This window comes from Micromesistius poutassou, assembly GCF_964030765.1.
Source record: "Micromesistius poutassou genome assembly, chromosome: 7".
Lineage (NCBI taxonomy): Eukaryota > Metazoa > Chordata > Actinopteri > Gadiformes > Gadidae > Micromesistius > Micromesistius poutassou.
The window spans coordinates 12,057,271-12,078,079 of NC_140277.1; the positions used below are offsets into that span (position 1 = coordinate 12,057,271).

A 20,809-nucleotide genomic window follows, 5' to 3' on the forward strand; every position below is an offset into this window, starting at 1 on the left:
TGGTAGACTGAGGTTTTCCAATCCCATGTTAGCACTGGTATCTCTTTTCAATGCAAATCTACTGTAGTCTGAGTGTCCTCAGGGTACTGTTAGCATACAGGTGGGTGTGTTTGCATAAGAGGGAGAGTTGTATGGATGTAAAAATATGGCTCTATCATCAGCCAGCTAACAGGTGAACGATTGGTATTGGTCCCTTGTGGATATTGTTTTGTCATTGTTTACCACCAGTTATATCAGCAAGTCATTGGGTAAATGTTATGTGTGTGTATATATGCTGTATATTTCTGCAACACTCAGGCTGTAAGCGGCCATCTTGCCAATGTGCTCAAAACATGGCAAGTTAGTGAAATTTCCAATGAGGAAGTGGGAGAAATCACAGTCACCAGCGGCACTGTGACGTATTTTCCTTTGTAATGACTATGTCATACCACTGTGCTCATAGCGGTCCTATTGAGAGTCAATAGAGCATTGAGTTGTAAACCCTGTACAATACACCTCTCGTCTTGTTTTCCCTTTACCTTGTTCTTACACTATCTGTGGGGATCTGATGGAGACTGTGTGGCCTTTCCAGGTCCGTGGGGCCAGGGTGGAGCTATGAACAGACGGATAGTGTTTAGCTTAGTAAATTGATCTCTCACTCCATTGGTCGTTGTACGGCTGCTCAACAATCTCCATTCAATTGTTTGGAAAAAAATGGTATATCTCTGCTTAGCTTTTAGTGGGCATACATATCAATTCCACATTCCTACGCATTGCACCAGGCTTTCAGCCTTATTAAGACAAAACTTTGGTAGAATGGGACCTTTTTGACACAATAAATGTTTAATGACTAATTCCAGTAGTTCCTGTTTTCTTTTTTGTCTTTGTGATGCTATGCGTGGATCCATGGTACAACCTTGTCTAGACCTATCCACCTTGGATGACCCTAGAGCACTATAACTGGGTGTCTTTCATAATTTATATCTCTATAACAGACCATGGGGGGATGTTGCTGATTGTTTAAAGGGGGCCACTTTTACCACCAGGTGTGAACTAGCCATTACAAGCCTTTTTAAAATCTGCCATTCCATGTGCATTAGTGACATCACACGTCACAAGTGGGAGTGTCCCCCTAGATGTACGACTCGACATCAGTCTACCAGCCTAACCGGTGGACTGCTGCAAATGTTGCTTTTCTAGCTATACCTAAAGATGGACACTCCCACTTGTGTTGCCACTAAAGGGCTGATTATGGTTCCACGTTCACGCGACCAATCACAGCCCTTGTGGCTGCGTCACCTCGACGGAAGGTTATAATTTTTTGGAGGCGCACGTCGGGCCCTTGCGTTGGACGCAAGGAGGGTCCGCAAGGACGTAAGGGGTCTGTAATATATATTGTGTGAATGTGGGACCATAATCAGCCCTTTAGGCACAGGAAAAAAAATCTTCAAAAGGCTTGTAATGGCTTATCTAGCACACACCTAAAACGCTGTAACACTGTAAGACAGGGCCCCTTTAATGGAGCTTCAAGAACCTGTCCCTCCTTTGCTTTTCAGTGTTGCATTGCATTGTAACAACATTGCATTTCCATTTCACCACAGTGTACTGGGAAAATGGTTGACAAACTAAGGGGAAGCAGGGTGGCATGGGGAATGGTAGATGATGTTGAGACCATCTTCGGTGGTCCCACATGCTACAGCAGATCTTCCAGGGGATAACCAAAATTATGAAAGGGGCAGAGTTATGCCTTATTTCCTGTTTCATTATGCCGATGTTCTACTGAAGAGAAACTACTTTAGTGGATCTAGCTTTCAGAAGGGGATTTTAATTGTTATTCCTCAGCGGCCAGTCTACACAGTGTACACATTTGTAACCTTGACATCCACCAGACGTGGTGGATTTTTTTTATTAATAAAACTTGGTGGACACTCCCACTTGTGATGTCACTAGCAGTTAGATTTTTGACATGGGGGTTAATTGCTAATCAAAATCACACCTGGGAGTATAATAGGAGCCCTGTTAAGTAGCAGTTATCAATAAGAAGATGTATATTAATGGCTTGTTAATGATCATTAACTAAAGGCTTAAAGACTTATGACTTAACTTTATATAAAGTATTACCTAAGAATCATTAAGAACACCCCAAGGGATGAAATGCAGAGTTTGGCATCATGGATGCTTATCAGAGGCCTCTGGGGTATATTCTCACCCTGCCTACTCTTCACAGACTGCACCATAAATACCACAATGACGATCAGCCAACCTGACGGAACAGGTTCAGTGTTGGAGGTGCTATGTTGAAATTCAAATTTGTGTTCACAGATGACTTTGTCAAGCGAACCAAACAAACCACAGGTCACTCAATGTGAGTGACCTCAATGAGAGTGACCTCAATGAGAAAGGTGCAACAACAACGGTCTTGGGGGTGTTTCATTTGCTTTGGTGATCACAAATTTAAAAAGTGCCCTATTTCTACCACATGGTCACTGAATGATGTTCAAATGTCAGCGTTTTTATGAGTGATGATTGCCTTCACCTGCTGTTGCTCCAGGTCTGATCGCGACTCATTATAATCTATGAAAAGTTAAAGTATACCTGGCTGGATATGTTAGTAAGCCAGCATTCAACCCACAATGCATTGTTTTATGTTCACTTCCAATAGTTGGGTCGGATCACGAGCACACCTAATCGAAATGGACCAGAGTTCACTTGGAAGCAGATCCCCATTTTTAAAGGGACCAGAGTTTGGATGTTTGGTCCGTAGAGTTTGGTCCGAAATAAGTTCAAACCACCACCAAAAAAACTGTAGGCCTACTATCTGCCAAAACGCCTCTGGGTTCGATTTAACACAGACCATGCACCTCAGTTGTGGAAGCGCAATAAGGACAATACTCAGATTCAGTCAGATTCCACTGGGTGAATGTTCCTTCGTCATTACGTTTCAGGTAAATGTCACTTTCCTGCCACACGACGTTGTTCAATTGGAAAGCAGGATCTTGGTATCTCTTTTCTCTTGTATTTGGAGACCGTGGTAGAATGCACTCAGCTTCCTTCCTGCCTCGTGGTTAACGATGCCACATACAGTAGCTCAGCTTTCAGGCCCAATTCATTCAGAAAAACTTATTTTACTCATCGATCACAATGTAATGGCTCAGCTTTCTGTCGATTGCTTTTTCCCTGTCATAAGGAGAAATAAAACGGCAAAGTTCCTTGTTCATCATTGGCCTATGTTCTTATCTTTCATCACCGAAAAACCTTATGATATTGATCATTTCGCTTCAACTCAGCCGGTTTGGTGTATAGTAGGCCTAAACATCCTGTTTGATGAGAGCACCTTCAAGATCTCATTAAATTGGTGGTGGTGATGGACCATGACAAAATAACAATGTCCACTGATCCTTGAACCGTCAGGTGAGATGGTGCCAAACCAAGTTCAGCCAATTTTGAGGTCACCCTCAACAATAGTGTTTTTTTGTTTCATTATTTTTTTTAAATTACTAATTAATAACTAAATAAAAAGGAAGGTAATTATGTAAAATCAATGCAGAGTTAGTGAAACTGTTTCACCAATTCTGCAGTCAAGTACCAATATTTCCGTGGCCTACGAGTAGAGGACGTCATCAGATCATTTGGAAGGGAGGACATGTCGTGTTTCGGTATTTTTCTCTTGAATTGGGAGACATTGGTGAGACGGAGTTCAGCTGCTTCCTTCCTGTTCGTGGTAAAAGAATAACTGCGATTTTACTACAACTCACCGGATACACACACGTGCTGGCGGGCTTACTTAAAATTTCGATGGCTTTTAGCCTGGATGGATGCATGCCTAATTTATTCATAAAACAACCGAACGGATCATAATGTAATTTACCAGCTACCTGTTATTGTGCAAATTGTGCAGAGGGAAGCGGTAGGCTAAACACATCATAATGTAGGCTATAATTTGTGTCTCAATTATCCAAAGATGAAATGACGTCCATACTTTGAAGTCGTGCGCGTGTGCGTGTGCGCGTGCCTATTGACACTGATCTGAGTTCATCACTGTCCGTCCGAGACTGCGGTCTAGCCTGTTCTATGGTTTATCGGTGTGTCTTCCTTTAAGAGTGTTTCATATTGTGTGCCGGAAGAGGCACGCTAGACCTGTTCAGCGCCTCTTTCCCGCAAAACTCCACCTCTGCTGGACAGCCTCCACCCCCCCTTCCGTTCATTCTCATCGTGACTGATAGCGTAGCCAATATATGGTTTTAACAATGTATTATTATAATATGTGTGTTGGATTAGTTTTTGTGAGGCTGAATGGGTTATACATTAAATGTTGCATTTTGTTTTATGTGCATTATTGCACATTAGCTACACTACAACGTCTACCTCTACTATACTACAGACTACTACTAGGACTACTAATTTAACTATTAGTAATATTAACCATCCCAAACGTTCGCTTTATCTTCAGATAAATAAACCAAAAAATCGGAATATGTGCCTCAGAGGCAATTTGACTTTACTTTACGTTACCTGCAAATTACAAACTTCATTGACCACATTAATTATAGACATGTCTACCTTTGTGTTGCTGAGGTGGTGAACTCATCATACAAGACTCAACTCATAAGTCAGAGGTGGGAAAGTCCCAGAAGCACAACAAAATAATTGACCGTATAGTCTGACCTTCAGTGATGTGTGGCTTTTACACATTATTGGCAACAGACCTGGTATGTATCATTGTTATAGATAGATTGAGAAAACAAGTTTGAACCATGGCACTCTATTTAATTATGTGTGATGCAATCACTGGGAAAGAAAGAAGAAATTAATTATATACAAACATTACAGTAACAGGGACACACATAACACAGATACACATTCTCACACACACACACACACATTAAATCATGCCTAGCATTTGTGACGGCTTGATGTCACAGTTGTGGTGTCGTGAAGGTGTGGGAGGGAGGATTGAAGAGAGCGAGGCCATAAGAGTGCACTCCCACTCTCGTGACATCAGAGACCCTTTTCGCACGGGATCGGCATCCACTCCTCGCTCAAGCCAAACACCTACTCGGTGATGTCACCACAATGACACCACACAGCGTCTCTCTCTCTCTGCAGCGGCCGTGCACCGCAAAAGACCCCGCCCCCCTATCCCCCTGCACACCTCCCACAGCCCTCCGATGACATCACAGTTTGTGATGTCAGGTGGTCTGTGATTCACAGACCCCCAGAAACCGTACACTCACACACATCTTTCACACACGTTGGCTGTCTTCCCCATACTGCTCGGTGTGGTGCGTATCAGTGTGTGTGGGGTGGTGGGGGTTACCTTTCAAACCAACGTCATGAGCTCCCCACACACAGAGGCCTACAGATCTTTCCGACCGTTGACAGGATCGCCCGATTATCCTTTTATTTCAGTATGATTTAAAATCCCCACTTCCAGACTTCATATTTCTCATGAGTGTGATGTGAAAGTGTATAAACTTTACAACGTGCAGCAGCTATACACTTTGTAACTGCTCAACACAATACAAATATTATTTTACGATGACTATTTCCCTACCTTAATTGTAACTCAAACCCTGATCATATATTAGTGCTAATTACTCAATATAAATGTATAGCCCTCTAGATATATTTAGCTAAAACAATCTGCACTGTGAATAATCTTATACAATTTAACTTTAATACCAAAAAGACAATCCTAATGTGTAAAAGAGTGTTAAATGTAAATATTGATTTTCAATATTGCAGAATTCAAGTCTTTTATGTTTTAAGTCATACTGTCTGTGTGATATTATGTATACTCACTGGCCTCTTATTTAACTCTGCACGATTACACCGTAACACAAATCAAAGAAATGATAACTGAAAGTGTGCAAGGTAGCCTATTATTAGGCGCCTTTGGGTGTTTTTTCTGAATTTTTAACCTTTAATGTGCAATGTAGCACTTTGAGATCCATCATTTGATGTAAAGTGCGTTATAAATAGTATTTATTATTATTATTATTATTATTATTATTATTATTATTATTATTATTATTATTATTATTATATATTTGATTTGCACCACAAGTATGCCAGTTATAGGTTTAGGTGACATTTTTGATTTAGCCAAAATCCCTGGAAGGAGTGATTTATAGTTCACCATAGTTTGGTTCTATCACACGTTCTTTCACACGTTGGCTGCACAGGTTTTCCCAAACAGTGCGGTGCAGTGGTGTCAGTGAATGGTGTGTGTGTGGGCAGGTGTGGTGGTGGGGGTTAACTTTCAAACTAACGTCATAAGCCGCCCACATATAGGCCTCCAGACCTTTACCTTGACAGTATCCTTTTATTTCAGTCTAATGCAAATGTTGCAAAATTAGCTCTTACCCAGACTCCACATTTCTCATGCCTGTGATGTTAGGCGTTAACTTTGAGTAGTCTTACACTTTTAAAACACTTTTAAAACAAAATCAACTTTTACATTTTGAAAAGATCCTATTAAAGCAGGATTTATCTTTCACCATAGGTAATAAATAGAAAATGGAGGAAGGAATTACAATATTTTAGCGCCATACCATAAATAATCCATGCATTTCCCATGGTCACATTAAATATGTTATTGCAGTTGATTGGACGGCTCAAAGGCATGTGAAAATGGGACAAGGGCACACCCTGCTGCACATAATGGACATGTGCAGTGGCGTATGTCAATTCTTTTTTTTTTTTTTTTTTTCGTCCAAGGCTATACTAGTCAAACGAAAAACTTAAACCAATTAAACAGTTAAAAAATCGAACCAAAATGTAACAACACAAACAAAACAAGAAACCAATGAAAGTTGACCATCCTAAACAACAAGGAGATCGCAGGATTACAGTCTATGAGGAGTACTCTAGAATCGGTTTTCTAGTGCAACTACTTTGGTCTGACAGCAGTGGAGCGAAGCAGTAGGGTAGAGTACAGAGTTCCAGATTTGGCAGATTTTTTTACATTTAAAATATTTCTGATGGCTTCTCAGCCTCCACCAAAACCCTGGGAAAGAAGGATCCCAGGTGCGATGGCAGCACCTGTCAACTACCGGTAATAACGTTTTGCTGTTCGGTTTATAAGACTTGTTTATAAGTAATTTGACTAGCCCTAGATGTTAGCTACGGCTACTCCGTTGAGTGTTGTGCAGGCGCAGAAAGGCCCAAACTAGCGACAACATACAGTGGTGTTCACAATTTTAAGCATGTTATTTTAATGTTTTGTTAAGTTTGCTTTGTACTTTTTCGCTTACGACTGAAGAACAACAACACGCGATCATCAATATGCATCATTCAATTATTACCTATATAACTTTAACGTCATTAAGGGATAAACCAGCTACACAACAATTTGTTGATCTTTTTGTTGTCTATTTAGCCATTGTATTACAAGTAAACATAAATGTATGTTTTTGTTGCATGCACGCAGTCAATTCCGACAGCACATACACACATTTGTGTTCCTTACTTCACCTGCTGTAATATAGCTTTACTCTTTTATTGTCTCTAAATTCAGTCGAATAAATGAATTCTTGAAGTCCAAACAGTTGACTCAGTCTCCTCTTCAGATCCACAGACTTCTCTGTAGGACCAGGTATTCTCCCCGCCCCGTCCACTGGGCCCCCTGTGCTGACCAGGATGGTGCCCCCACTACCCCCGCGCCCCGTCCAGCATCAGGCCTACCGTCCAGCCTTGAACTCCTTCGCCTCCTCCTACAGCCCCTATGGGAGCTCCATGTTCAGCGGTGGTGGCTACAGCCCCTACAGCTACGGCGCCGGCGGCTACGGCATGGGGGGCTACGGCCGCTTCCCTGCTGTGGCAGAAGACATAGCCCCCAGCCGCTTCGTGCAGCAGGCGGAGGAGAGCAGCCGCGGGGCCTTCCAGTCCATCGAGAGCATCGTGCAGGCCTTCAGCTCCGTCAGCATGATGCTGGACGCCACTTTCTCGGCCGTCTACAACAGCTTCCGTGCCGTGCTGGATGTGGCCAATCACCTGACGCGGCTGCGGGCGCACTTCACGCGCGTGCTGTCTGCGTTTGCGCTGGTGCGTACGCTGCGCTACCTGTACAGGCGGCTGCAGCGGATGATGGGGCTGAGGTCGGACGGCGAGGTGGAGGACTTGTGGGCGGACAGCGCCAGCGATGCGTTAGCCCGGGGGGCCGGGCTGGAGGATCCCAAGGTGGCGGGGGTGAAGTCGTGGCCCATCTTCTTGTTCTTGGCTGTTGTCCTCGGGGGACCCTATTTGATCTGGAAGCTGCTGAGCTCCGTCGACGGGACATCAGAAAGTGGTGAGACAGCTAGGAGTTTTTACTGTTGGTTTATTTAAAGGGTGAAGAACACCACATTAAACCTATGATTTTACCCAAAGTGGAGGGATTTTGAATAAACTTCATCAAGTAGCAGCTATGGGTGAGGCATATTACTCAAGGAATACTACAGGTAGGCTGTGGACATTGGAGAACGACCCTAGCCATTAAACCATCTTAAACCCTAACATAGTGAGTTTTAAAACATTCTGTGGCAACTCTGGCTTCACCTCATGATATCATTGGCACCAAGGCACCATGCAGTTCTTGCTGTGTGTATGAATAGGGAGTGATAGTCTCTAATTTACCTGTTGTATGATTCAAGTTAAAGCAATAGGACTTCTATTGGCTTTGCCCACACACAATACACGCTTTTTGTTATTGTGTAGGGGACTGGACCAGGTGTTTTTTATTACTCTCATTGAGTTCAGAGAGAGTTCATTGAGTTACCATAGAATTAAGACACTTAAGGACTCCTAATAACCTGCTTAACTTGTTAACTTGACTTAATAATTCATTAAATCTGGCCTGGTTAATATCTGACCATATGGAATGGCCTAAACAACCTAACAAATAAATATTAACAGACAGGAACCGCCAATATTATAAAGCTAGCTGATATATTAACACAAAAAGTAAATGATTAGACTTTTGAAATATGTTAATGTTCCAGTAAAGATTCCAGTCCAGCTCAAAGGCATACTTTATCATTTGGGTATACAACCTCGCTTGGGAGAATAAACACAGGGAAAATGTTCTTTCTTTCCTTTATTATTTCAGCCAGTAACTGGGCCAGTGGGGAAGATGACCATGTGGTGGCCAGAGCCGAGTATGACTTCATTGCAGCATCTGAGGAGGAGATCTCCCTGAGGGCAGGAGACATGCTCAACCTCGCCCCCAAAGGTGACCCGCTCATGTTGAATTTCCATCCTCACTGATGTTTATTTATTTTCTCATAGTAGTGGATGATGTGTACCACCCCTTTACCACCACTTTTTCATATCATATCCTGCTTTGTTGACTTCATTATCACTGGTGGTAGCTTCTTCAGTCACATCATCATGGTCAGGGGAATTCGTTTTGCAGACAAAATTACCATAGTGGGATTTCTATATGGGGATTTGGGGTTGCTGTGTGTACATGTACGCCATCAACAACTATGATGGATTTCAAAAACGTCTCACCATTAACCTGGCCAATATAATTGATAATTAATATTACTATTGACAAATAATGACTAATTCATTTTCAAAAGATGCTCAAGACCTTATTTACAGATTTTGCATTTATAGCAGAGGAATGTTGAAGAAAGGTCTTTCTCACAGTTTTAGTCATCCTAGTTAATGATTATAATAGCTATCTTGGCAGAAGCCATTATCTGCTCTTCCTGACATCCTCCACACTCTACAACACACAATAACTCCCTCTCTGTTCAGACGCTCATCTATTTATATTTGTTTTGTTCCCAGAGCACCAGCCCAGGGTACGTGGCTGGCTGCTGGCCAGCGTCGATGGCCAAACCACAGGCCTGGTACCGGCCAACTATGTAAAGGTCCTCGGCAAGAGGAGGGGCCGAAAGCTAGCAGAGCTGGAGAGACTTGCCCAGGCCCAGGGAGAGGGCGCTCCAGCCACTCAGACAGCCTTGGTTGCAGGCCTTCCTCCAACTCCATCTGGTTTTACTCCGGGCCTCGGTCCAGCCGCAGCTTACGCCTCCACTTCTGCCTCTACCTCAGCTGTATCTGAGCAACTTTTGGAGTCTGTTTACAGTGAATCTCCAACAGTCGACTTCGGTCTGGGAACACAAGACTCCAGGATGCCCTCTAGCACAGTGCTGAATATTCCCGATAAGATAGACCTCTGAAGTGCAGGTTTAGGACACACCTTAATGCATACATGCAAATGTTCTGTACACACTTGTGTTTATTTAAATGGCTACTCCATGTGTCTATGTGCCGCCATTGTTATTGATGGCTATAGATGCTAATATGATGACTTCCTAGCAAAGATATACACAATCCAAAACTGACTTAGGCACACCTTTTGCTGCGGATTGATATGTGAAATTCTGTTGTTTTTCTTCAACTAATTTATGTTCAGAATGATCTTAATATTTGAGCTTACGTGTGGATTTGCTTAATGGTTATACAGAAAGGTTGTTGCACAAAACCTGAACAGTAGGCTATATGGAAAAGCAATAACAGTGTAAGTAAGTTGCTTTTGTTACTGACCCTTCAGTACCAACAGCTGGATTTTTCTGTGTGGGCAATTCAAAAATAGTGGGTAATTGTTTGTACAATTCTGTCTTTCAACGTGTAATTATGTAAATGAAATATACTATTTTGAAAAATTATTATTTTCTGAATCCCTTAATCGTCTTTGTCTGACGAACGATTAAAGACAGGAGCAGTATAAAATCTTCTGCAATAATAATCCAACTTTTTTTTATTGAAAGAACAGTACCCAATATAGCAATACAATATACAGGAGATACAAACAGTCATCTAGGACAGCACACAATGATCAAGTTATTACACGAATAGTAAAACAAATTGTATACACATTGAAAAGTGATCATCCAAATCCCAATAATAAAGCATCTGTAAGTCTCTCATGGTGCTGAGACTTAGGACATGGGCAGTGCTGGTGTCTCTAGGCAACCGGCGCGCATTTCTTCACCTGCTGCACTGCGACACAACAAACCCCCGATGCGGTCAACGCTGCCGTAGTGGACCTGCCAAACAAGACATTAGCTTTAATGGGGCTAGGTAGGCATTTATGGCTTGTCCACTGACTGACTACTGTGTTGTTTGACAGTAGCGTAGCGTTACTCCGAAATGAGGGCAGGGCGGGCTGCCTCCACGGTAACGCAGACCGAAGCTAACGCGCTGCTAGCCGCTGATGGTAAACAGAGGTCAGCTCTGGAGCTAAGCCGGGCTCCCCTCAACATCATCCACATGGGAAGAGCCAAGACCGCTGTCCGTTAAACGCCTGACGCCGGAGGGATCCCCGGGACAACAATAAGTACGTAAAGAGCAAATATGTTTTGTCTTATTATTTCAGAATGAAACAGGATTTTGGGACGAATGATTTGCGTAGCCAGCTAGAATCCAGAAACTAGCCGGAAGACAGCTGGGTGGCCTGCACCGGCACCCTGCTGCTCTGTTATAACATACAGGATGGAAGAAGTCCTTAGTGCTAGCTCCCGTTTCACACTAACTAGAGAATTAAGCTTTGGTGAATAGGTGTCAGCACGGAATCGTATCTAATTAAACCGATCTATTTTGTTTGGATTACCGCTCCTCTCCACACCGCGTAATACATTACACATCCAGCAACAGAGATTTACATACAGCATCATGTATTACACATCTGGTTAAGGGACTGCTGGTGTGCCGGAAATGATTGACCATTATGTTTCTATTGCCATTCATTTATGGTGTTTTCATCTTGCCATCTCTATTTTTCTGAGATTTCTGAGATTTCTTGTCTGTGTCTCTCTAACCTTGCAGAGATGAGACGCTTCTCCTCAGACAACAACAACTTTCCCTATGACAACAATATCCTAGTATTAGACATGGTGCTGGGTTCTCTCTGGGGACTACCTCAACCCATAAACTGGGACAATGTAGCGAAACTTGTCCCTGGCTTCACACCCAAGGAGGTAACTCTTCCATCCATCCTTCCACCCAACCACCCATCCATCCTTCCACCCAACCACCCATCCATCCTTCCACCCAACCACCCATCCATCCTCCCACCCAACCAATCCACCCCAACGTCTCAAGCCATTAGTGCTTACGCTGTTGCCACGCTCCCCTACAGTGTGCCCATCGCTTTGAGGAGCTGAAGAGTACTGTGGGTTTTCCCCACCTTGACAACCAGTGCAACACCCTGACGACCGATGGCTCCTCCCCGTCGGACAGCCTGTCCTCCTACATCAAGTCCACTCTGGACCCCGGGGACTCTGTGGAGATGAGGACCAGCCAGAGCAACAGCACCATGGATGGTAGGTCCCTGGGATCGTTAAGAGGTGTAGCTTGTGTGGGAATTATATGTATTATATATATATTATGATTAATGTCTCAAATAATCCACCAGCTTAGTTGTATTTATATTTATAACATCTGTATTAGAGTTCTGTGCTCGGTCTAAGGTTCGTATACCATCGATGGCTTGGACTATCATGAAGGTGTAACAGTCGTGTTAAACATGTTTAACATGTTTGTTTTTGACGGATAACTAAATCATGCCTTGTGGATGATTTGTTGTTATTTGATAATCACATTGTGATTAACTTGTTTAAATTTTTCATTCTTAGGGAGCACTTCAGGCATGGTTGTGGCGGGGCAGAAGGAGAAACGCCTGTCCATGGGAGAGGAGGAGAACGCTCCTAAAGCTCGAGAGTAAGTCAGAAAGAAACACACCAGTTCTCTGGTTCCTGCTGCAGGAGAAAAACATTAGTTTTTAATGATACTTAAAGTAGAACAAAACTGGCTCAGGGCTGTTTGCTTGAAATGCTTTTGGTTATCCTTAGAGCATCCAAAAAGCACATTTCCAATATAACACTGGTGACATTCACCGCACCGACACATTTTTCAAAGGCTAGGCACACATCAATATTTCAGTTTTTTTTCCTTTTTCCTATTATTATATCTCAACACTTATTATTATATCTTAACACTCTCTTTTTGTAATCCTGTCCGCAAACCTCAGTCCCAACATGGTCATCCACGTGTGCGACGAGGCAAAGAACCTGAAGCGGGACTTCACGTGTGCGCGGGACCTCCTGGTCAAAGAGATGCGCTACTTCGCAGAGTACCTGTCTGTGGACTCCCAGCGTTGGGAGGAGGTGGACATCTCGGTGCACTGTGACGTGCAGATCTTTGACTGGCTCATGAACTACGTGCGCAGGAACGAGCCGGCGGAGGGCATCAGGGAGAAACCACGGCTCGGTAAAGACATTACAATTCACACGCTAAATGAACACGTGAATGCCAGAGAGGCTGATTTTATATTTGTGTTGTTCTGAGTTTGTGGTTGGTGGCTTTTCATTATTTATTTAGTTGTGTGACTGCATTTATTTAAACGTTTGTTGTTGGTTGGTGGGTCAGTGGACGCGTGCTCTCTGGTTGTGGTAAATGTGTGTTTATTGTTTGCATCGCTCGGTTGGTTCATGTGGTGTTTGTCGGTTACAGAGCCCAGCAATGTGATCTCAATCCTGATCTCCTCCGAGTTCTTGAAGATGGATACGTTAGTAAGTGTCGTGGCGTGACCTGGTTTTACTGCTGGTGTGTGTGAGCATGTTTTAGGGGTGCCTCGTTTTGTTACCAAGAGTATCATAGTATAAACAATAAGCAGCTCCATTTGAGTGAATATTACATGGGGATCTTCTGTAATATACAAACCAAACAAGAAGGCTTTTGATACTTATCAAAAGCTATCAACAACCAGGAAGTTGATAGCTCTTGTGCCCCTGTAATAAACAAGACACCCCTACAGAGGCTAGTTTAGTCAATATTGCATGCATGTCTGTTGTGGTAGGCAGCAAGTCATCATATTAACCTTAAATGTACCAGTTATTTCAGGGGCTTTAAATATATTGTAACCACAGTTGGTTTAGAATGTCCCATAGAGTGACGTCTTGTGATGTGTGTGTGTCTGTGTGTATGCTTGTGCATATGTGTGTTGGTGACAGGTGGAGGAGTGTATACAGTACTGTCACAAGCACATGAGTGCCATCGTGGCCACGCCCTGCAACATGAACTGCATCAACAGCAACCTGGCCACGCGCATCGCCGACCTCTTCAACCACAACGAGGCAGACGACGTCCGGGACAAAAAGGACAAGTTCAAAAGGTACGGAGATAAGTCGGTGAGGAGTTTTACTAGCGTTCTTGCAGGCCAGGAGTAGGGTTCACTTTAGGGGTACAGGTATTGACATGCATTGTACACAGCTTGTACTTTGAGAAGAAGCCAACTCCTCTATGAGAAGTCAAACTGCTACTGCCACCCTCTGGTTAGGCGCACTTTATATGGTCTCAGTGTAGTCTGTACTTTGTGTCTCCCTTGCAGCAAGTTGTTTCAGAAGAAGATCGAGCGTCTGTTCGATCCCAGCTTTGAGAACCGAGATTCCCCGGGAAACGCATCGACTCTCTACAGGTGATGTTCAGGGTTCAAATAAAGCGTATTTTAATATGCATTTACGTTACAACTTTGACTTCGTTCTATCATTCTAGGGAGATTTATAATGTTGCCATTTTGTTAAATTGGGTTAGTTAGTTCATAAATTAATTTATGCATTTGACATTGATCACTTTTAGTCTCTACTCCAGAAAATTAAGAATACATTCTCGCACTTTAATGAAGTATATAATGAAATAGATGTCATTCTTAACACAACCAGACTTTGAAGAAAACATTGATGACAAACCTCACAGGATGTGTGTTTCCCTTCCCAGGTGCGGTCTGTGCCACAAGCTGCTGACCAAAGACACAGAGAGAAGGATCTCCTGTGTTCCTGGGAAGATCTACATCGACGCCAAGGGAGAGATCGCCTACTCTCATATCAGGTTAGACAACCCATCACATGCTGCCCTTGGATAAACATCAGTCACCTTAAAGTGAGGTAATGGTAGCACACATGGCTTAAGCTTATCTAAATGTTTTGAATGAGGCACACAGTAGCAACCACAAATGACTGTGATTTCATCTATGATTTCATCTTGTGTGTCATCTTTTGCCTGCTTGAGTCAACATAGGAAACACATTCAACTTTCATGCTGTCTGTATTTGATGTGTGTGTGTATGTGTGTGTGTGTGTGTGTGTGTGTGTGTGTGTGTGTGTTCAGACAGAAGAGCTGGGAGGTACATGAGTACCTCAGCAGTGTGCATGAGGAGCTAAAGTCATGGGTGCTCGTCTATTGGAGGATCTGGGGAACCATCAATTCCCTCACCTGCTCCCGCTGCCAACAGGTACACGCGTGTGTGTGTGTGTGTGTGTGTGTGTGTGAGTGTCGGTATTTTACTAGTTCACAAATATATAACCAAAATTCTGTGTGTCTGTTTTCATTTGGTGCGTGTTTGTGTGTGTGCGCCCGGCACAGGTGTTTGTGTGTGCAGAATTGACCCACTGCAGGTACCACCCAGAGAGTGTGCAGTACCCGGGCATGGCCTCGGAGAAGGGCTGGCATGGCACGGGTCTCTACCCCTGCTGCAGCCAGAGGGTGCTCCGCTTCGACCCATCAGGCCTGCCCAAGGTAAAGGCTGCTATACACTGGCCCAACCGTTGGCCATCTGAAACGTTTGGGGAGATTCGGACAAGTTGGGGAGCAAATGCGTTTGGAAGCTTTTGGAACCGCGGTCCGATTCAACATGCAAAGTCTGAGAGCGTTGGCGTCTGAGGATCTGAGCCTCTGATTGGTTGTGTGCTGCTAGCACACAACCAGCGAATCCGTGCGGTGTGTGGGAGGGGCGGACTAGCGCCACGAGACTGATGTCACCGAGACTTGTGTGGTTGGCAGTAGTCTTCGCGGTACGTTTCAATGCAACTTCTCTGCCGAACGGGTCAGACGAGAGGCAACGGAGTGGTGGGATGAAGGCAGTGTACACTAACGTATGAATGGGAGCTAAGCAATGTATAATTAATGTAGATGGGGATGGAAGTCTAAAAATAGTGTGGGCTAACCAATACATTTCCTGATCTTCCTTTAGCTTCTCTCACCGAATAAAAAATTATGTGAATCAACTCATTTGAGCATGGCTGCGTTTGTTATATTTCATGTCAGGCAGTTTCAATGCTTGTTGTTTGTTAATGCTGACAATGTGTGTGTGCGTTTGCACGTGTGTGTGTGTGTGTGCGTGCGCGTGTGTACAGGGCTGTAAGATGCGGGACCACATCGTGAGTCTCCCTGACGAGGAGAGCAGTGCGGGGAACCCCGTGATCTCGGCCCAGACCCGGGTGCTCAACGACCTGCTGCTCCACCGGGACACCGTGTGTGTGGCCAACGCACCGCCGGCAGACACGTGAGTGTGTGCTCCTGCATCATTAAAGGATTGAACAAACATGGAATTGCAGGGGAGGGTGTGTGTGTGTGTGTGTGTGTGTGTGTGTCTGTCTGTCTGTGTGTGGCTTGGTGTGTGTGTTGCTGGGTGTGTGTGCAACATTACTTATTTATTTCACGGAAGTTGGAGTTTGTTTGTGTGTGTAAATGTCTTACTGCATGGGGTTTGAAATACTAAATTGTGCTTTTAAAGCATCTGCTGAATAACACAATGTAATAATAATAATGTTATAATGTTATATATGTGATGATATCATAGATATGACAGCTATAGATAGATAACGTAGATATTAAGTAGATATATCAGCCATGTCACTTGGAGAGCACAGCACACACACTCCCGGGTGATGTAGTCAGATGCTTCATGTAAGTTGAATAGCTTTGTGCTTTGTGTCAGGGCCCAGGAGCCCTCCTCTGGCGGAGAGAAGGTTCCGGAGTGTGATGTCCTCCAGGAGCCCCGGCTCTTCAGACCCTCCAGAGGAGAGGGCAGCACGGTAGGTCCCAATCGCTCTCTCTCTCTCTCTCTCTCTCTCTCTCTCTCTCTCTCTTGCTCTCTCTCTCCGTCCCTCTTTAAACCAGTGGGTCTAACTGTCTCCTGCTCTTTCTGTTTTTTCTTCTTTGGACCAGTTTTCTCTTCTGAAAAGCTGGAGCATGCAACTGGTAGGTTGTTTTTCTGTCTCTGTCTTCCACATTTTTAGTGAGTGAATCCATCCTAAACCAACCAATAGGCACGCAGCCATTGATGGTTGTCTGTCTCCCCTGCCCCCCCCCCTCTGTCTCGGACCACCAGAGGCAGCAGTGTCTCCTGTCCGAGGATGAGGAGTACACCACTGGGTCGGAGATCACGGAGGATGAGGTCGGAGATGAGGAAGAGCTCTCCAAGAAACAAGGTGGAGTAGTGGTGAAGCAGGAGGGAGCCATAAGGAACAAGGTGGAGTAGTGGTGAAGCAGGAGGGAGTCATAAGGAACAAGGTGGAGTAGTGGTGAAGCAGGAGGGAGCCATAAGGAACAAGGTGGAGTAGTGGTGAAGCAGGAGGGAGCCATAAGGAACAAGGTGGAGTAGTGGTGAAGCAGGAGGGAGCCATAAGTAGAAGTGAGCAGGATGGAGTAGTGGGTAATATGTTAAAGAATTGAGAATAAAATACAGTCAAAAAAAAGATTAAGATGAATTATTAAATAGCGATTTCAGTACTCTTCTATCATTATTTGGTATGAAAATGGCTTTATTCTTTGTGTAGGTAGGTATGACCAGGGAAAGTTTAATTCCAGCCACCAGATGGCACTGTGCGTTGAAGTTATAATCGAGGCTGGGTTATTTCATCACGGTTGTGTTTGTATCTTTTCTACCAGCTGCCAAGAAGGGCAAGCGGGCCCATAGACCGCTGAAAAGACAAATGTCCTCCCCGAGCTTTCAGCGCAAAGAGAAATCTGAGAAGGTGAGTTCCTCCATGGTTTTCACCATTCACACCATCTTTATTAACAATGGATACAATATGAGATCATTATTTATACCATTACAAGGCACAGCATTATTTGATCATATGCGATATTATACAAGGAATGAAGGAATCTTACTTATAGTTTCTAGAGTTCAATAATAATTGTCCCAAATCAATTGGTTCCCTAGGTGCACATAATTCTACTCTCCAACACACTGCATATAGGCCAACCAGTGTGCAAAAATAACAAAATGTGTCCTTTTCTCCTCCAGTCACTATCGAGGGACCACACACCTTTCACGTGAGTGGACCTACATCCCTTCTTCCTCCTAGTGGCTATGACACACGCATCAAGTTAAACCAGGAGGTTCTAAGCTAACTTGCCTCTGGAAGGAAACTGAACAGATCAGTATTGAATATCTGGTGCGGTTCTGTGTTTGCCAGTATGAGCGTTCAGAAGAGCAGATGGGACAGCAAGCGCTCCCTGCGCTACAACCAGGACGCTCAAAGAGAAGAAGGTAACCAGGGGATAATAACTTCACTACACGTTATATTATACCATCTTGTCTGTCATATATTATAATGTATTATTATAAAACGGGGGGCCTAAATCAAGCGATCTGATTGGTTCCCAACCGTTGTATATTGAGCGTATACACACAGCTATGACGCCCGTTCAGTTTACAGAGTCCAGTATCACTCCGCGCCTAACTTGAACTGTTGTTTATTTATATATAAAAGCGATAGCGTAGTTCACTGAAGCCTAAAAAAAGCCTGTAAAGCAATAGGCACACGGTCGCCGGCAATTTAGCCTTCTAAATTGCTAAATTGCCGGCGAACCAAGCTACCGTCTCTAGCCTTCTCTCTGAAGGACGCTAGTGTGTTGCATAGCAACCGCCGTACACTTTGCCGGCAGCCAGGAGGGACTACTTTTCTGTATTCGTTAAAAAAAATGCTTTTCCAACTTTCTCGCTTTTTCAAAATTGAGGGTGTCTATGACTTTAATTTCGCCATATTTACGTAACCGTTTTATACTTCAGTCAGTGATATACGGTCATTATACCACAGTGAAGGGGGTCGCCGCCCCTCCGCTGCGCGTCGGGACGGACAACACCCCTTAACTGTGGTATAATGAGCGTATACCACAGCCTGTCGTGATCTATTGCTTAATTATATTTTGTGTACGACGTTCACATTGGAGCTGGTACAGCTTTGGGGGAACATAACCATTTCCTTACATTGATTCTCCATTCACATCCACTGCTTACACCTATTCTCTCTCTCTCTCTCTCTCTGTCTGTGTCTGTGTCTGTGTCTGTGTCTGTCTCTGTCTCTGTCTCTGTCTCTTTCTCTGTCTGTCTCTCTCTCTCTCTCTCTCTCTCTCTCTCTCTCTCTCTCTCTCTCTCTCTCTCTGTGTCTGTCTGTGTGTCTCTCTCTCTCTCTCTGTCTCTGTCTCTCTCTGTGTGTGTGTGTGTGTGTGTGTGTGTGTGTGTGTGTGTGTGTGTGTGTGGTAAATGGTGCTCACTCCGCCCAACAGACCAACGCAGGATGGTGGAGATAATCTCTCACCTGACCAAGACGAGATTTGGCGACCAGGAGCAGAGCAAATCTAAGGACACCAAAGAGGTTGTGTGTGTGTGTGTGTGTGTGTGTGTGTGTGTGTGTGTGTGTGTGTGTGTGTGTGTGTGTGTGTGTGTGTGTGTGTGTGTGTGTGTGTGTGTGTGTGTGTGTGTGTGTGTGTGTGTGTGTGTGTGTGTGTGTTCATTTTAAAATGCAAATCAGGCTTCTACATGGTTATTTTCATATCAAGCATGAAGACAACCCACAATGGGGATTTGTAATTGCAAGTGCAGTCTGCTTGATACACGACATGAACATGTAAGACTCTTTAGTGATCAAAGCTTTACGGCTGTAACGTTATGTATCGGTTTGAACAGACATTGTGTGTGTGTGTGCGTGCGTGCGTGCATGTGTGTGTTTGGAGGAGAAGGTGTTGTGTGTATCCATAATCTGCTGTTTGAACTGTCGTCAGACTCACATTGCTGGATCATGCCTGAGCAATGTTTTGTATCTGCAACATTTATGTCCTTGTGTACATTGATAATGAATTGCGGACATAATTAAAGAAGTTAAAGTGTGTGTGTCGTTGCTGTGACAGCCGACAGGAGGGATCTACTGCAGGTTGGAGAATCAGTTCAAGAGCACTGCTCAGTCCAAGCAGCAGAGTGCTGATAAAAACCCTAGGTACACACGCATGCACACACACACGCACACACACACACACACACACACACACACACACACACACACACACACACACACACACACACACACACACACACACACACACACACACACACACACACACACACACACACACACACTGTCTCTCCTCCATCGCTCCCTTTGTTGCTGATTCCTTGTGCTGATTCCTTGTGCCCCCCTCTCTCTCTCTCTCTCTCTCTCTCTTCCGCAGAACTAAAACCCGCTACGCTCAGATCCGCACCACGTAGACCCCCCCCCCCCCCCCCGGGGGAACGCCGTGAGGGAGCGGACGGATGCATAGAGGCGGGGAGAAGGGACTGGGAGCGACCGGAAGAGAAACCGCTTTCAAGACGCTTTAGCCAAACAACCCGCCCAGCTGCCGCGCCAGGTGTGAGTGTCTCCTGCATACACAGAGAAGCGCCGGGCGGTGGATCCGACACACTCTGCTACACTTAGAAGTGGCTTCAATATACTCTCCTATGCTTAGAAGTGGATCTAATATACGTACTCACCTACATTTAGAAGTGGATTCAGTACTCTCACTTGCGCTTAGAAGTGGAGTTAATATTCTATCTAATACGCTCCGCCAGGTAAGCGATGCGTTCTGAGTCTAGCCAGCGTAGGGACAGTAGCTTCCTTTGCACATTTCAGTTTTAAACTTCCTGATTAATATCGACCCTTTGCAGGAGGAGGAAGCGATGGTCCTGATGAGCCTCGGATTTGTGTCTGAAACCCCCGTCAGGAAATATAATCGGGTT

At 44.3% G+C, this 20,809-nt stretch overlaps 3 protein-coding genes across 3 annotated transcripts in view; all 3 read left to right on the plus strand.

The window, feature by feature from the left end:
• rel (v-rel avian reticuloendotheliosis viral oncogene homolog) overlaps window positions 1–803 on the plus strand; it is a 10,818-nt gene extending 10,015 nt beyond the window's left edge. Inside the window, exon 11 of the mRNA XM_084470355.1 lies at window positions 1–803. This exon is cut by the window's left edge and continues 1,059 nt beyond it. The gene's annotated coding sequence lies outside the window, so the exon portion shown is untranslated.
• Window positions 804–6,900: 6,097 nt separating this feature from the next.
• Window positions 6,901–10,629, plus strand: pex13 (peroxisomal biogenesis factor 13). The gene is made up of 4 exons (XM_084470716.1): window positions 6,901–7,036; window positions 7,551–8,269; window positions 9,068–9,190; window positions 9,757–10,629. The coding sequence occupies exons 1-4, from the start codon at window positions 6,963–6,965 to the stop codon at window positions 10,146–10,148; spliced, it is 1,308 nt and encodes a 435-aa protein (XP_084326842.1). The 5' UTR covers window positions 6,901–6,962; the 3' UTR covers window positions 10,149–10,629.
• Window positions 10,630–11,798: 1,169 nt separating this feature from the next.
• Window positions 11,799–20,322, plus strand: sanbr (SANT and BTB domain regulator of CSR; the record flags this gene model as incomplete). Its single annotated transcript, XM_084470967.1, has 20 exons — window positions 11,799–11,948; window positions 12,110–12,293; window positions 12,606–12,690; window positions 13,001–13,239; window positions 13,483–13,541; window positions 13,983–14,143; window positions 14,360–14,446; window positions 14,746–14,856; window positions 15,136–15,259; window positions 15,391–15,543; window positions 16,161–16,309; window positions 16,745–16,841; window positions 16,975–17,007; window positions 17,138–17,237; window positions 17,698–17,783; window positions 18,059–18,087; window positions 18,231–18,304; window positions 19,324–19,412; window positions 19,945–20,030; window positions 20,263–20,322. The coding sequence occupies 20 exons, from the start codon at window positions 11,799–11,801 to the stop codon at window positions 20,297–20,299; spliced, it is 2,133 nt and encodes a 710-aa protein (XP_084327093.1). The 3' UTR covers window positions 20,300–20,322.
• Window positions 20,323–20,809: the final 487 nt, after the last annotated feature.